Raw genomic sequence first — 17,298 nt, forward strand, 5'->3', positions numbered from 1 at the left:
CTTGGTATTGAGAAACTCATTCCCAATCATCTGGCTTTAGTACTCTCCAACTAATTTTGTCTCTTCCTTTACTGTACCCTCAGTTTTTTCTCCTTATATCACCTTGGATAGGAGTGCTCCTCAGCACTTTGCTGTAGTTCAACTAAGCTCTCTAACAGTATTACAACAATCCAGTGAGGTAGATTAGACTCAAAGATTATGGCTTGCTCAAGACACCCAAGGAGTTTCCTGCCTGACAAAGGAGTTGAATGTTATTTACTTCATTTAAACCACAGTTTGCTTACACTTTCTCCTCTCCTCCATATGGCTTCTCTCAGAAACAAAATGAGGTAAAAATATGTGGAGACAGGTCTGAAAGAGGATTTGTGGTGCTGGCAGAATGAGAACAAACAGAGAAGAGGACTCTCCACCCTAACAACTATTCTGACTGACAGCAGCTTTCAAAGAGAACTCTTTCATAATACCTGTTCCCTTGTCCTTTTAACTGGAGATTCTGGGGACTGAACTTGGGATCTTCTGCATGTGACGCAGGTATTCTACCACTGAGCCTAGACTTGCCAGTCCCCCAGTGGGGTTGGGGATCCCCCATCTCCAGCCTCTGTTCCCACCACCTCTCACCTGGCCAGCCGGGGGGGAAAAGTGTGGGAACGTGGGGTGAGCGCACTCCCACACATTCCTAAGTGCCCCTATGTGCCCTGTGTCACACCAGGAGAGCAAGTTCGGTGTAGTGGTTAAGAGCTATGGGATGCTAATCTGGAGGACGGGGTTTGATTCCCCACTCCTCTGCTTGAAGTCAGCTGGGTGACCTTGGGTCAGTCACAGCTCTCGCAGAGCTCTCTCAGCCCCACCCACCTCACAAGGTGATCGTTGTGAGGATAACAACAACACACTTTGTAAACCGCTCTGAGTGTGGTATTAAGATGTTCTGAAGGGCAGTATATAAATCAAAAGTTATTGTTATTATTAGGAACAATGTCATTCCTGGCATGACAGAGAAGTAATGGGTTGCACCAAGGGCCGATTGAGTAAAAATTGGCCCCCGGTTTAGTGTTTGGGGCTGATTTTTACTCAGTCAGTTCCTGCCCAACCCATTACCTCCACATCACACCAGGAAGGCCATCATTCCTGGAGCAACTCCAGGTGCTCTGGAGGTAAGCACCCCTTATGTGCAACTTTTTTATTTTTTAAAATATTTTTGCACTAATAAAGTAAAAATTAAAAACAAAAAAAACCAAGATTATGAGCAATTCAAATACCACCTTGTTTGATCTTTATGCTTAGGTAGAACTTGCTTAGCTCCGCACTCAGCTCCAACTAATGTTTTGACAAATTATGAGCGAACTGCACGCAGCACCTTGCTTAGCTAATGTCTGCTCTACTCACTTTGGCCTGGAGGGGGAGATGTTGCTCCATCTTCCCCCCTCATTTTTTTATTAGCATTAAATAATTTTAGAGTGCGTTCGCCAAGCTTGCACCTGTGCTGAGCAGCAAATTGTTGAGCACAGATGTGTATTCTTTTTGGTCCTTCCTGCTCACTCAGGCACAGAGACCCAACTCAGCCAGTTCTACACACTTTTTCACCTTGCTAAGCATTGCTGTGTCTCTGTGACCCTAATCTCATGTTATTAAAGCTGCCTAAATTGTACTCTCTACTGTTTGTCGAATAAAGTGAAAGTTGGTTGTTTATTTCCTGTCTTGTTCCAGTGTCTTGCAGTTGCTTGTCCACTTTAATCCAGATTCTTCATTATCTAGACTTGTGAGCTTGCAGGTCATCTGGGGCAAAACCCATTTCTCACCATCTTTGTTAAATCTTTGGGACAGCTTCTAGAATTTGGGGTTTTTAAAATAATTTTCGCAGGGAGGGCAGGCTAAAAATAGAATTAATACATTTAAAAAATGTTGCAGAGCAGAGATTCTGTGTGTGCATAAATAAGTCTACAAGATCCTGCTCATATGTATACAGGCTCTGTGTAAAACATTCTGCTCAGTTTGTGGAGGTCTGATCCCATATACCTTGACCAGGACAGCCCAAGATGGCCCAATCTGGTCAGATCTCAGATACTAAGCAGGGTCAGCCATGGTTAGTACTTGAATGGAAAGCCACTAAGGAAGGCCAGGATCGCTATGCAGAGGCAGGTAATGGAAAACCGTCTCTGTTCATCTCTTGCCTTGAAAACCCTACAGGGTGGCTGCAACTTGACAGCACTTTGAACTCACATGATCCCACCTCCTTCCTGCTAACACATTGGATATACACAAATAAATTGTCTGTACTGGACCTGAACACAAATGCTCTGCCTTGGAAACATACGTCTTAAATGAAGCTAGTGTGTATCAAACCCAGCAGTGGACAAATACCCAAACACTGTAGAGGATCCAGCTCCAGGTTTGGAAATTTCTGAAGATGTTGATGGTGGATCCTGAAGAGGGCATGGTTTGGGGAGGAGAGGGACTTCAGAAAGGTATAATGCCATACAGTCGACCCTCCCAAGCAGCCATTTTCTCCAGGGGAACTTATCTGTATAGCTTGGAGATCAGCTGTAATTCTGGGAGATTTCCAGCCACTGCCTGGAGACCGGCAAAACCCACACATGCTCCACTGAAAGTGCAAGCATCTGAGTTAAACACTTGAAAGCGTTGTTGAGACTCTTAGTAGATGTGCAGATGTGCACAGATAAACAGAGATGCCCACCATGAGCATGTCCCCGTCTCACAATCCTCCTTCCAATGGACTATTTAATTTTCTGAAAAGGGGAGTGGGAATTTCCTATAGGGAAGACATTTTAAGCAGAAGAAGAGTTTGTCACTGATTATCTGCCCCACAAGGTCTCAAAAATAGCAATTAGACTGGAAGGTTTCTGCCTGATCTCAAAAGGTGGATTTCACTTTGTTGAGATATGCAGCATTGCTGATGTTTATCAATGGTCATTCTTCAGGTAAGATTTTGCGTCCTATGTTTTCTACTGCATGTCTTTACCTGTAATGCTACTGTAGGGCAAGGGGCTATTTGAGAGGAGAATTGGCTAGAGAGAATGCCTCACACTCCCCTCAACCTCTTCTTTTTTCTCAGCAGCCCATCCTCAACAGGTTCAGTTTTTAAAGCCCTCCTCTCCCCATGTCTATGGAAGTATCTATGAGTTGGCTGACAAAGGGGACGAGATGTATTCAATAAAGTCATGGAACTTCTATGCCACGATCAAAATTTCATGCTTACCTGCTCTCTGGTCACTGGGCTGGCCAGAGTGTCACACCTCCTCATTTGAGGTGAGCTGTTTCTAGTAAAGCCAATGGGTGTGAAGAAATTTGCATGACTGGGTCCTTCTTCAGTTCTGTGGGGTTTTAAGAAAGAAGGGGAAGGTCCTAGATAGATACACACCTTTGCCTTTGGAATTCAGACTCAATCTCGACTTTCACCATGACCTGGGCCTTGTTTCTCGTCACACTTCTCAGCTACTGGTCAGGTAAGGGTGTAGAAGGCTAATTGTATATGACCCAAGAAGAAAGCTATCAATACTTTGCACGTAAAATGAGAACGTAATCCTGCTGTGATATTTTAGACAACTCAAAAGGAACCAAAGTCACAGATTTTTCTTTTTCCTTTTTGTAAAGGTGTCTGTTCACAGCCAACCCTGACTCAGCCTCCCTCACAGTCTGTGTCTCCTGGACAAACAGCAAAACTCTCCTGCACTGCCAGCAGCAACAAAAATACCATCTGCTGGGTTCAACAGAGATCTGGACAGAGCCCCAGCTTCATACAGTGTGCTGGTTATAACAGGGGAGACGGGGTCCCCGATCGGTTCACTGCCTCTGATTCTGGGAATGTCGGCTATTTAACAATCACGAACATCCAGGCTGAAGACGAGGCAGATTATTACTGTTACATGTGGTATAGCAGTGGTAGCCAGTTCCACAGTGATAAATGCTAATGAGGAACTGAGACCAAAACCTTCTTTCCTTCTCCACAGAGAAGGGAATCAAATACAGAGTTCAGTTTGATCTGTGGCTGAAGCAACTTTAATCACATAGTTTAATTATCAGGGGAGAAAGCCTTTCTGTCTCTCTTCTTCTCCCAGGCTCCACAACCCTGCAACCAGCCACACTCTACCAACACAATCTCCCTCAGCAAAAGCACAAGCAAAAGGCGAAGTTAAAAGAGAAAGGAGAGTGCAGAACAAAGAAGCTCCAGTAGGATCCTGGGATTTATTATTTCGTTCACAAAGAAAAGAATGAGCGCAAGAGATGCTACACAGGTGCAGCTATGACGCATTGCCTCAAATTAAGATTGCCATCCCTTTAGGGGGAGGGGGAGTAGAGTTGCAATGAATCTGTCAGCAAATACGTGGAAGTGGCATCATTTCCCTGGCATGACAACTTTCCACTCTAGAGTTTAGGCAAAACTCTGTGGTTTTGTCCAAATTATAGAGTGCTGCTTTGATGGCATGCTGGTGATATGACGTTGCATCTGGATATTTGTATTTTTGTCATTCCCCCCATCTAGCCACCTGCTGGTTGCGAGCAAATGGCTGACAACCCTCTTGTTAGTCTACGTCAATTTTGCTCAATAATGTTTTTGGGGTTTTCCCCCCGCTAAATCCTACAGTAATCAAATTTGTATTTATGTGGATTTGATCTTTTTTTGATTCCATTAGTTAGTCTGTTATGGTGGAGTTCCTTTTTCTTGCAAATCGTACCAGTTAGCTTGCCTCCAATTCACACGAAGACTTTAGTGGTTGTGTAAGCAGTCAGTCTGGCCTCTGCCATCTTTTAATAGCCATCCAACATGGCTACCTGTGATATAAAATCACAAGGCCCCTGGATTAAAATAGCAGTTTGGATTGCAGCCAGGGGAATTCCAGCTAGCAGTTGCTGAGTCCCACCTGGGAGACTCAGAGTGGGACCACAAGTGACGCCTGACACAGGTTGGACACTTGCCAGCTTCCCTCAAGTTTTGATGGGAAATGTAGGCAGCTTGGCGGAATGTTGGACAAGTGACAGTTGAAAAGTCCATTGGACAGCAGTCAGAGAGCCAGCTGCAAGACTAGGATGCCTACATTTCCCATCAAAACTTGAGGGAAGCTGACTAGTGTCCAACCTGTGTCAGGCGTCACTTGTGGTCCCGCTCTCAGGCATGGATGGAATGCCGCATGTAAATGTAGAGAGACCAGCAGTGATTAGTTTTGCAGTCTCCCCAGCCCCTATAGGAATCCAGTGCAACAAAGGTCTTGCAGAGTCACCCCACTTAACACATTCCTTCTCTTCCTTCCATGATGAGATCTCCTGTCCATGACTGAGGAGAAAATCAACTAGCATTCATAAGTATTTATCATTCATTACTGGGAAGGTATATTCCCCAACTAAATTAATCAGCTCTGATGGACTTCATTAACAAACTGCCCCTTTGTGCAGTGCCAGGACAAATTTTGCATTCTCTTCCACATGCCCCGGAAGCTACCAATCAAGGTAAACAAACCTTTTGTTACTCCTAGGAACTGACAGTTGGAGTCTTTGTCCCAATGGCTAGGTGGACCACTCCACCTCAGGGCACGTTTTACGCTATAAGAGCCCTGGCCCCATTCAAATTATTCAGCAAGCTTATTGGACCTGAAGCGCTGTTCCGTTGAGGTTCACCCCAAGCCTCTTGCTTTCCTAGGCCTCTTGTGTGTTTGTGTGCAATCTTGTATGTGTGTGCATGTATTTGTCCCTGAATAAAACTATTCCTTTCATTAAGAACACCAGCTTCATGTGCATCCTTGAGATAGGACCCTGTAAATTATTGGTGGAGATCCCATTGTTACCGCCTCTTGCATAGCCATCCTCCTTGCCACTAATTCCCCCCACTTACTCACAAGGAGACCCATTCCAGGTAACAGTTGTTTTTTACCAAATCAATGTTATCCTGTCAGCGAAGGGCTTGGTTTTCTATTCTTACTGAGCTTCATGCAAACCAATGAGATATTTAGAAATCTATTCACATCTGGCTTTAGTACCCCCCAATTATCCTTGTCTTTTCTCTTGCCATACCCTCAGTCTTTTCTCCTCACAGTAACTTGGATGGTAGCGCTCCTCAACTCCTTGTTCTAGTCCAGCCAAAGCACTCTTTCAGTATCACAGCATCCTGGTGAGGTAGATGTCAAAGTCACACAAGGAATTAAGTACCGGAGGAGGGATTTGAATGTTATTTAATTCACTTATATCCCACTTTTCTCTCCAGAGGGGACCCAAAGTAGCTTACATTCACCTCCTCTTCTCCATATGGCTTTTCCCAGAAACGAAGTGAGGTAAAATATATGGAGGCAGGTCTGAGCGAGGCCTTGTGGGGCTAGCAGAATGAGAACAGAGGAAAAAGTGGAATAGCCCCCAAGAACACATATACACATGGAGTTACCTTATACAGAAGCAGACCATTGGTCTATCAAGGTCAGTATTGTCTACTCTGACTGGCAGCAACTTTCAAATAGAGGTCTTTCACATTACCTACCCGCTGGTCCTTTTAACTGGAAGGGTTGGGAACTCAATCTGTGACCTTCTGCATGCAATGCAGGTGTTCTAACCCTGTGCCTTGCCCCCTCCCCAGAGGCCAGAGGGCAAAGGAAAAGCACTTGTTTGCATAGCCCGGCTGTTTGACCACTATTAGACTGCAGCAATAATACAAGCTACATACAAGGAAAACTCAAATAGATAACAGTGACAGAGGAGCTTTGACTTTTCTTTTGCTTAGAAAGTGGTTTCCAGAGGAGCTGGTTATAGTGAGACTCAAGGGCCCTAATCTTGAGAAGGCTGAGGGGTGGAATAGAAACCTTGAGAGATCCAGCAAGAATTGGCCTTAGCAAAGATTTACCTATTGGCAATGGCATCCGAGGAGCCATCACGGTCAGCACACCAGATGTGGGACACTTCTCATCAAGGAAAAGGAAAACAATGAGGACAGAACAGGGGCCATTTCCCATGGACCGAGGGGGACATGATCCTGTGGGAAGGAAAGCACACAGTCAACTACAGCAAAGAACCCGAGAGATTCTGAGAATGTACAGAGTGAATCAACCCTGGCGATCAATGGGGTGACAGATGTCGCAGCCAGATCACCCTCACAGCCTCAAGAGCATAGCTACAGCTGTTTTTTGATAAGCTGTGATGGTGGAAAGTGCCTTCAAGTTGTGGATGTTTTATGGCGACCCCATAGGATTTTCAAGGCAAAAGATCATGAAAATTCAAACACAGAGAACTTAAATATATATTTAAAATAATTTAATATAAAAGAAATTAGAATTTATGGTGTTTGCAGTAGAAGGTATAGATCTTTCAAACATTTTGCTCTTCTTTTTAAATAATTCCCTTCATGCAAATTTGTTCTATGGGTATAAGCCTAACTCAAATGTCACAGGTCCTCGATGGGGGCTTATTGTTTCTACTCAAGCCAGAGGATGCAAATAAATTTGCATAATGGGCAATTCCTCATTTCCTGAAGGATTAAAGAAGGAAGAAAAGAGCAGTTGACTAGGTAACTGGAACTCTGCACCTCAGACTTCTTTTGATTTCATCATGGCCTGGGATCTGTTTTTCTTTGCATTCCTCTGTTCCTGCTCTGGTAAGATAAGAAAGAACAATTTTAGCCCAAAAGCAAAGCTATTTGTGTAATGTAATTGCATCTGGAAAATAATGCTTTGGTGATATTTGAGAGAAAGTGACTGTAGGTGTTGGCTTTTGCTTCTTTTTTTAGGAGTCAGTTCCTTGTCACCTTGGCCTCAACCTGTCTCGGAGTCTGTGTCCCTGGGACAAACAGCAAAACTGTCCTGCACTGTAAGTGGTACCCAGTACGATATTCACTGGTATCAACAGAGATCTGGACAGGCCCCACGCTATGTACATTATCCTGGTGGCAGCAGGGGAGATGGGATCCCGGATCGATTCACCGCTTCTACCTCTGGGAACACTGGGTACTTGACCATCACGAATGCCCAGACAGAAGATGAGGCAAATTATTACTGTGGCATGTGGTATGATAGCAGCAACTGGAAGTATCACAGTGATGAAGTCTGATGGGGAACTGAGACAAAAACCTTTCTCCCCAGAGTGGGAATCCAGAATCACAACAGTGCTTAATTGTTTTCTGTGCTGAATGTTGTTTGAATTACAGAGTTGCAAAGAACAGAAAGGCTTCCACCTCATTGTTGAATCCACAGACATCCACAGAGAAGAACAGAACACAGGTTGGCGTATGCAGAATACATAACGTTCACATTACTGAGCTCTGAATCAACAACGAAAATACTCAGAAACAAACCATTTAAAACCGAGGCTGTGGTGTGTTGGAATAGAATGTTTAAAGTTCTGCCCTACAAATCTTTGCCAAACAAAATCAATACATTCGTCCCAGGATCTTTTTACCCCGAAAGGAGAAAAAAGAGACGGGCACTTTCTCTCCGGATATCTTTCTCCTGCCCAGGACTAATTACAGCAATGAGGGGTTAGTTTTGATGTTTACAGGCAGAGAAAGACCGAAACTCTTTTCTCCCACTCCGTGGCCCCAATCCAATTTGGAATCCTGCACAGCTGCTATTAGCCGTTAATGATACTGGGAATTATGGATCTTCTATCTTGTCTCCTTTGGCTCCAGTCATGTGACAAATGATGGAGATGCTTATGTGAACCACCTCTTAAAAACCAACTGTGGCATATTTCAGATCCTAAGTTTTTTTTTACCTTGTACTTTTTGCACAGTTTCTTCAAATATTTATGTATCCCAGAAGGTGACACTGGGGGACAACTGCTCGACCCTGTGGCATCTAGCCTGAAGATTATTCTGTATCTTGTGTTTTTGTGACTTTAATGTTTTCTGTTAGTATTTCTGGAGTATCTCTCTCCAAGAAAGCACTGACCAGTTTTCTTTCTTTCTTTCTTTCTTTCTTTCTTTCTTTCTTTCTTTCTTTCTTTCTTTCTTTCTTTCTTTCTTTCTTTCTTTCTTTCTTTCTTTCTTTCTTTCTTTCTTTCTTTCTTTCTTTCTCTCTCTCTCTCTCTCTCTCTCTCTCTCTCTCTCTCTCTCTCCCTCTCCCTCCCTCCCTCCCTCCCTCCCTCCCTCCCTCCCTCCCTCCCTCTTTATAGCCCATCCTCTCCACAAGCAGAGTGGGTTACAACAAGAATAAATACTATACTAAATAAAATATAAATTTACATTAAAACAACCATCTACAATATAAAATCCCAATAAATACAAATAATCAGTGGCATCTATTAATCAAGATTGTGTGTTTCCTGTACGCTGTTGCCTGTCCCACATATGCCAGGCCCCCATAAAACCAGCTTCTGATCTGAGATCAGTTCACTCCTTCTGAATCTGGGAACATTCACAGTACACCTTTACAAATAATGTTTCAAAATTGCTCCAGAAACTAACTTGTGAGTTACTTGACTCCAAGGAGGTCATGGATACTCAGCAACAGGTACCTGCGATACCTCTAGACACACCTATGAAAGGGCCTACCCTAAATTTCTGATCACATACTGAAGCTCATAAATTACCAATTTGAAATCTGAAATGGAAATAATGAAACTGGGGAAATGATGCTCAACGTATAGATGTGCTGGAGTGAACTGGAATCTGCCCCTAACAAATTTTTTCTTCCAATCTGGAAAGATCAAACTAACCATGCAATGTATCCTTATGTTAATCACTTTTTAAAAAAATGTTATTTCCAGTCAGGCTGAAGGACTTCTAAAGTACAGTTATCTTAATGGGAGAAAGTTAAACATGTGAACTGTATAAATAAGGCAAAATGCTTAACTTCATTTGGGTCTCTTCTTTACCATTTGAAAACTGTTATAGATGCTTTTGTCGAAGGCTTTCATGGTCGGAGAACGATGGTTGTTGTGGGTTTTCCAGGCTGTATTGCCGTGGATTTGGCATTGTAGTTCCTGACGTTTCGCCAGCAGCTGTGGCTGGCATCTTCAGAGGTGTAGCACCAAAAGACAGAGATCTCTCAGTGTCACAGTGTGGAAAAGATGTTGGCAGGTCATTTATATCTACTCAGGAGGGGTGGGGTTGAGCTGAGTCATCCTGTAAGAGTTTCCCAGGGTGTGGAATGCTACTGGCGGGAGGCTTCACTGTATCCTGAGGAGGTTCTTTTGCATATGGATTGGTGCTTGATGTGCTAATCTTCTCTGCAGGGCTATTGTCGGGTATAGAGTGTTTTGTTAGCCTGGTGTTTTTCAGAACTGGAAACCATGCTCTGTTCATTCTTAAGGTTTCTTCTTTCCTGTTGAAGTTTTGCTTATGCTTGTGAATTTCAATAGCTTCCCTGTGCAGTCTGACAAAGTAGTTGGAAGTGTTGTCCAATATTTTGGTGTCCTGGAATAAGATACTGTGCCCTGTTTGTGCCCTGGGAAACTCTTACAGGATGACTCAGCTCAACCCCACCCCTCCTGAGTAGATATAAATGACCTGCCAACATCTTTTCCACACTGTGACACTGAGAGATCTCTGTCTTTTGGTGCTACACCTCTGAAGATGCCAGCCACAGCTGCTGGCGAAACGTCAGGAACTACAATGCGAAGACCATGGCAATACAGCCCGGAAAACCCACAACAACCATTGTTATAGATGCTGTTTGTGATACCTGCTATCCTGGTGTTAGCCATTAGGGGGAAATGTTGGTCCACTTTCCCAACACTTGGCAGATTTAGAATATTACAGTGTATTGCAACCTGTGAGAAACTGACAAGTGGAAGTTTCATTGGAAGGTTTATTGTCTATCACAGCTTTATTATGCCTTTCTACAAAAAGTTCAGCTGAGCAACTATGTTCTCTTCTCCTCCATTTTTACTTACAACAACCCTTTGAGGTAGGCCAGGCTGAAAGAGAAGGCTGGCCCCAGGGTCACCTAATGAACTTCATGGCTAAGTGATGATTTGAACCCAGGACCCCGTAGTAATAGTCCAGCAATCTAATTAAATCACTCTCCACAATCATTGTGGTCTCCCAAATCTGGGACAAAAAAGTTAAATCTTTTGTTTTCATACATGGTATTTAAAAAGATGTTTGAATTTTTGTTTCTAATGTTTGGCTTTTGTGTTGTGTGTTGTATGTTCATGTGCACATGAGCAAACTCACACACTTTAAATTAAATATGGGTCTCCTACTTTTTTACATAGATTGACAACATGGTCCAATGATATGGTACAGATTCGAAAGATCATTATCACCTGTGAAAATAACCCTTGTTTGAATTCCCCATTGACCTTTTTATTATTAATTATGCAGTCTCTGCTTTATTTTCTTCCTGGACAAAGCTTGGGAGATTTATACTACTTTTAAAAACCCCTTTATGCAAAGTTGCCCTATGGTTATTGGCTTTGTTAGGTCTTAGTGGGGATCTTTAGTTTTAATACCAACAACAACATTCTATTTATATACTGCCCTTTAGGACAACTTAATGCCCACTCAGCGTGGTTTACAAAGTATGTCATTATTATCCCCACAACAATCACCCTGTGAAGTAGGTGGGGCTGAGAGAGCTCCTAAAAGCTGTAACTGACCCAAAGTCACCCAGCTTGCTTTAAGTGGAGGACTGGGGGAATCAAACCTGGATCTCCAGATTAGAATCCCATGCTCTTAACCGCTACACCAAACCGGCTCTTTTAAATGAGCCATTCACCGTAGATCACATTTGCATGAAGGGACCTTCATGCTTCAGCTGGGGAGGATTTAAAAATGGAAGGAGGGAAGTTCTAACCAATCATTTTTTCACTTTGGACAGAGAATTCACCATGGTGGGCACTCTGTTTTCCCTTGTACTTCTCAGTTACTGCTCAGGTAAGAGTGTGAGAGGATGGACCTTTCAGAGCCCTGTGGTCCAAAAGCAAAACTATTTGTATTTTGTATTTATAACAGGGTATTATTTGTATCATTGTACATTAAAGTCTTTTTTTTTTCTTTTGTGGGGAGTAAAGGAGTCAGTTCCCAGGCAACTTTGACTCAGCCAGCCTCCGAATCTGCGTCCCTGTCACAAACGACAAAACTATCCTGCTCCAAAAGTGGTTCTGTGGACTACCTTCACTGGCTTCAGCAGAGACCTGGAATGGGCCCTCGCTTGGTACTCTATGGCAGCACCCGGGGAGAAGGGATCCCAGATCGGTTCTCTGAGTCAACCTCTGGGAACATTCACTATTTAACCATCAACAATGTCCAGCCTGAAGACGAGGCTGATTATTACTGCCTTGCATGGTACGACAGCGGGAGCAGGTTTCACGGTGGTAAACTCAGATGAGGAACTGAGTCAAAAACCTTGACTCCTCAAGCTCTGAATGGAGAATCTAGAATTACTATGGCGCTTAGTTTGGTGATGTGTTCCCGAAGCTCATTAAAATATGTTTCGAAGTGCCAGAAATATCCTGCTTTCAGTCCCAGATGTAATATAGTGGGCTTAGAATTATTTCAGATAATAGATAAATACATAAAAGATCATCTAGTCCCTCCCACCTTCTTAGGCATGGTCTGCGGCTCACACCTAGCCCAGGCTGTGAGGTGACAGAAGTACCAGGCAAGAGACCAAAGAAAGTGATTTCCAAGTGCTCCAGCAGAATAGTGAGACATGACATCTTTTAACTGTTTCATTTTAGGAAATGTTATAGAGGGAAGCATGTCCAAATTTTGGGGGTGAACATAGGATGGCTCTTTCCAGGCTTGGTGCTCGTGTGTCACCAGTCGTGTTGAGAGAGCACCATGCATGATCTTGAGGGGTCTTTTGAATGGTGGGCTTTATGCTGCTGAACTTGAAAGACTGTTGTGGGCTGCGGAAATCTATTAGGAAATCTATTGAGAGCCAGTTTGGTGTAGTGGTTAAGAGCGGGAGACTTTAATCTGGAGAGATGAGTTTGATTCCCGAGGCCTCCACTTGAAGCCAGCTGGGTGACCTTGGGTCAGTCACGGTTTCTAGGAGCTCTCTCAGCCCCAACTACCTCACAGGGTGTTTTGTTGTGGGGATAATAATGACATACTTTGTAAACCACTCTGAGTAGGCATTAAGTTGTCCTGAGGGCAGTATATAAATCGAATGTTATTATTATAATGTTATTATAGGTCACTGTAAATACCTGAAAGGTTAGGGATGGCTTACACCAAATCAGCAGCAGGTGCAGTTTTTCTGTATTGTTCCTGGGCATGGGTATTCATCAAACAATACCTAAGAATTAAATGGAATGGGTGTCCAAAGGAAATGCCTGTATACGATGATAATAGGGATCCCAGTTCCCCTAGTGGGGGTGGCGGATTCCCCGCTCCCACCCTCTGCCCCCTGCCCCCACTCAACTGGCTGGTGGGGGGGATGGTGGGGGAACATGCCTCTCCTGGGAATGATGTCATCATGCCACCCCAAGAGCACTGCTGCACTTTGGGGTGCAAATTGGCCCACTGCAAAGCACGTGCTTGAGGTGCAAAATAAAAGTGAGTGCCAGGTTCTCCCCCTCCCACCAGGAGAGTAAGGGAATCAACCCTAAATGATAATATAATATATCATAATTTAAATGTCTTTATGAGCAATATTTTGCCTCAGAATAGGTAGGGAAGGCACTGAAATGGATAACATTCACATTCTAGCTTTCTTCTACTCACTTTTTTTTTTGGAGAGAGAGAGATGGAAATAAGGCCTGAGTGGGTCTACCGCTATGGTTTGGCCCATAGGGGTCAGAGCCAGGGCCTTGGCCATAAGAATATTAATGTTGTTTTTTAATGGGAGCAGAATGCGGATATATCTTCGGGACCGTCTCTCCCTGTACGTTCCCCGGAGATCGCTTCGATCAGTGAATAAATATTTACTTGTGGTCCCTGGCCCTAAGGAAGCTCACCTCGCTTCAACCAGGGCCAGGGCCTTTTCAGTCCTGGCCCCAGCCTGGTGGAACGCTCTGTCAATGGAAACCTGGGCCCAGTGGGACATATTATCGTTCCGACGGGCCTGTAAGACAGAGCTGTTCCGCCAGGCGTTTGGTGATTGAAGGGGGCGGTGCCATGTCGGCCTCCCACCTTTGGGGTGGGGAAGGTTCTCCCACCACTGCACCATGTTAATTTGTTTTATTATTTGTATATTGATTTTAGTTTTTGTTTTTATCGATTTTAACTGTTCACCGCCCAGAGCCCCTGGGGATGGGCGGTATATAAATTGAAAAAATAAATAAAAAATAAATAAATATCCTCAATGGGGACAAATCTAGGGTTCCCAGGTGCCTGCTAGTCACGGGCAAATTCCCAGGGATTTGCCTCCTCGTCTGCCAATAGTCCGGCAGTGCGGTGACATCACGTCCGGATATATATTTGGCAGACTCAGAAGACCAATTGCCTGCAGAAAAAAAATGTCCTGTCCCTTTATGATGTGATTAACCAGGTGATGTTATTTACCTCCATGCCATGAAACCTTCTAGCTGCTCAGGTTAAGCCTCTATTAAATAGACTGCATTTTTAAGCTTCTATTAAATGGACTGCATTTTCCTGCAGTCTTGCTGTCAAACCCACCACAGAATTGTTCTGGAACCTGTGGTATGAAGGAAAGCAAGGTAATATCCTGTATGCTTGAGTACTCTTTGTTGTGCATCTTTCTGTACTCATACACAAGTACCAATAAACTTTTTTTTTCTGGCCACAATGTGGCAGGAATTCTGGACTGGGTCCAACTTATTGCAACCTGTGTAGAGGAGATGAGCAGAAAGTCTGTCACATTATCCAACTTTTGCTTCATGGTCAAGACCTACTTGAGGATGTGTAGTGGTTAAAGCATCAGGCTAGCATTTGGGAGAGACAGGTTCAGATACCCAAGAAGCTCATGAAATGACCGTTCTGAAGAAATGGGTTCTAACTGGCTCATGCTGGAATAAAAGGTGTTAGTCTTTAGGATGCCACTGCACATCTGTTTATTTTCACTGTCTGACAGCCTAACTTACCTCATAAGTTTGGGAGATAAAATGGAGGAGGAGAGAACCACGTAAGTGACCAAAGTCACCCAGTAAGCATTGTGGTTATTTGAACCTTTTCTGCCCAATTCTAGTCTGACGCTCTAACTGATGTACAGCCTCTGACAGGACTTGCCCTACCAAAGAAGATAGGAACATTGTTCCTTCAGGTGTTCAGATAGGTAACAGCTCTTAGTATTTCCATTGCAGACTCCCAAAACAATAGCACCATATTTGCTTTAACTATGGCTTTCCTAGTCTCCATTCTAAATTATGTGGTTCAGATCTAAAAAGTTCATGTCATCACTTGCAAAAATAGGTCTGGTTTGTATCTCCTCTCAATCTTCAGTGTTGTGAATTACTGTATCCAGGGCTTTTTTTCTGGAAAAAGAGGTGGTGGAACTCAGCGGGTTGCCCTCGGAGAAAATGGTCACATGGCTGGTGGCCCCGCCCCCTGATCTCCAGACAGAGGGGAGTTTAGATTGCCCTCCACGCCGCTCCAGCGGCGTGGAGGGCAATCTAAACTCCCCTCTGTCTGGCGATCAGGGGCGGGGCCACCAACCATGTGACCATTTTCAAGAGGTCCCGGAACTCCGTTCCACCATGTTCCTGCTGAAAAAAAAGCCCTGACGGTATCACTGACAAAGCCAGGGCCACGTGCACCACGCTTAAATCGATTCTTATAGTTCTTGTCTTTGCTAGTGTAACTTCTCTTTGTATGAGTTCTATGGGGCTTAGGAAGCAAACTTTCACACAATTGTGAGTTAAGTTTTTTTTTCCAATAAACCTTTTAACGATTAATACAATACAATATTTTTTTCTTTAAGTAAACTCGTAAGTGCAGTGCAACCATGCAGAAACTTTAAACCAACAATGTCTTCGAAAAGGTAAACAGTTCAACTTGTCTGATTCCACCAAGCGATACAGTCCTTTTCCACAATCCTTCCAATCTGAAGCAACTGGAGCCCTGGCTTCTGTCCTCTTCTTCGGGAATTACAGCCCTGCAAAAATGATACAATCCCAGTAATACCAACTAAACACAGTACACAAACACCCCTAGTCATATTGTTCATATACAGCATTTCTGATTACCTTATTCAAGGTGATAAGAGCATATTAATTATGATTCAGTTCCCCAGCAACCAGCTGCTTCCTCAGCGACCTGACTCTAGCTACTGACTCTGCCCTACTGGGCTAAACCAATTACCTCATAGTGGTTAGTTACAGTAGGAAGTCGCCTATTCTCAGAGGAGATAATGAAGTTCAAAGCCATCCATCCATCATAGATCCCATTTGCATGAAGGGGCCCACCTGCTTCAACTCAGGAGGATTTAATCAAGGAGTGAGGGACATCCCATCCAACTGTCTATTTGTTTCAGAAAGACAAAGTCTCTCGGAAATCTCACCATGGTCTGGACTCTGCTTTCCCTTGTACTGTTTAGTTACTGCTCAGGTAAGGGTGTGGAGGATTCTGCTTTCATAGTCCTAGGGCCCAACAATGAAGCAATCCATATTTCATAGTAATGTTGTGATATTTGGAGAACAGGAAATAAATTTGGGTCACGTTTTCTGCTTTTCCTTTTTGTGAAGGTGTCACTTCACAGCCGACTTTGACGCAGCCTGCTTCACAATCTGCGCCCCTGAGAAATACGGCTAAACTCTCCTGCACGGTCAGCGGCAGCATGGCTACCATTTACTGGTATCAACAGAGAGCTGGCCAAGCACCTCGACTTGTCCTCTATGGTACCAGCAGCAGGGGAGACGGGATCCCGGATCGGTTTACTGGTTCTACTGCTGGGAACATCGGCTATTTAACCATCACTAATGCCCAGGCTGAAGACGAGGCAGATTATTACTGTGGCATGTGGTATGATAGCAGCGCTTGGAAGTTTCACAGTGGTTAAGTCTGATGGGGAACTGATACAAAAACTTTCACTCTTCCTCCTCAGAGTGGCGAATCCAGCCTCTGCAGACCTTAATTCAATAAGTAGAAAAAAGCAAGAATCCAGTAGCATCTATAAGACTTACAAAATTTGTGGTAGGGTATGAGCTTTCGTGAGCCTCAGCTTGGTTCTTCAGATACCATGAGAAAGCTCATACCCTACCACACATTTTGTTAGTCTTATAGGTGCTACTGGAGTGGACTCTTGCTCTTTTCTACTTCTACAGACAAACACGGCTACCTGTCTTGAACTTAATTCAATAAGCTGTGGCTGAGGCCAAATTAATCATGCCAGAGCGATTATGTAATAATTTCATCTAATTTACACTACAGACTTACTCCCATCGAAGTCTCTTGAAATCAATGAGCTTTGATGGGTATGACTTTTGTTAGGATGGCACCATTAGAAACATGGACCGTGCTAG

At 43.8% G+C, this 17,298-nt stretch overlaps 1 gene segment (V, D, J or C); it reads left to right on the top strand.

Moving 5' to 3' along the window:
- The first annotated feature begins 16,323 nt into the window (after positions 1–16,323).
- On the top strand, positions 16,324–16,835 carry LOC129340990 (immunoglobulin lambda variable 3-9-like). The segment is given in 2 exon segments: positions 16,324–16,384; positions 16,522–16,835. Coding segments are annotated over 2 exon segments (360 nt in total).
- The last annotated feature ends 463 nt before the right edge of the window (positions 16,836–17,298 follow it).

This window comes from Eublepharis macularius, chromosome 13 (genome assembly GCF_028583425.1).
Source record: "Eublepharis macularius isolate TG4126 chromosome 13, MPM_Emac_v1.0, whole genome shotgun sequence".
Classification (NCBI taxonomy): Eukaryota; Metazoa; Chordata; class Lepidosauria; order Squamata; family Eublepharidae; genus Eublepharis; species Eublepharis macularius.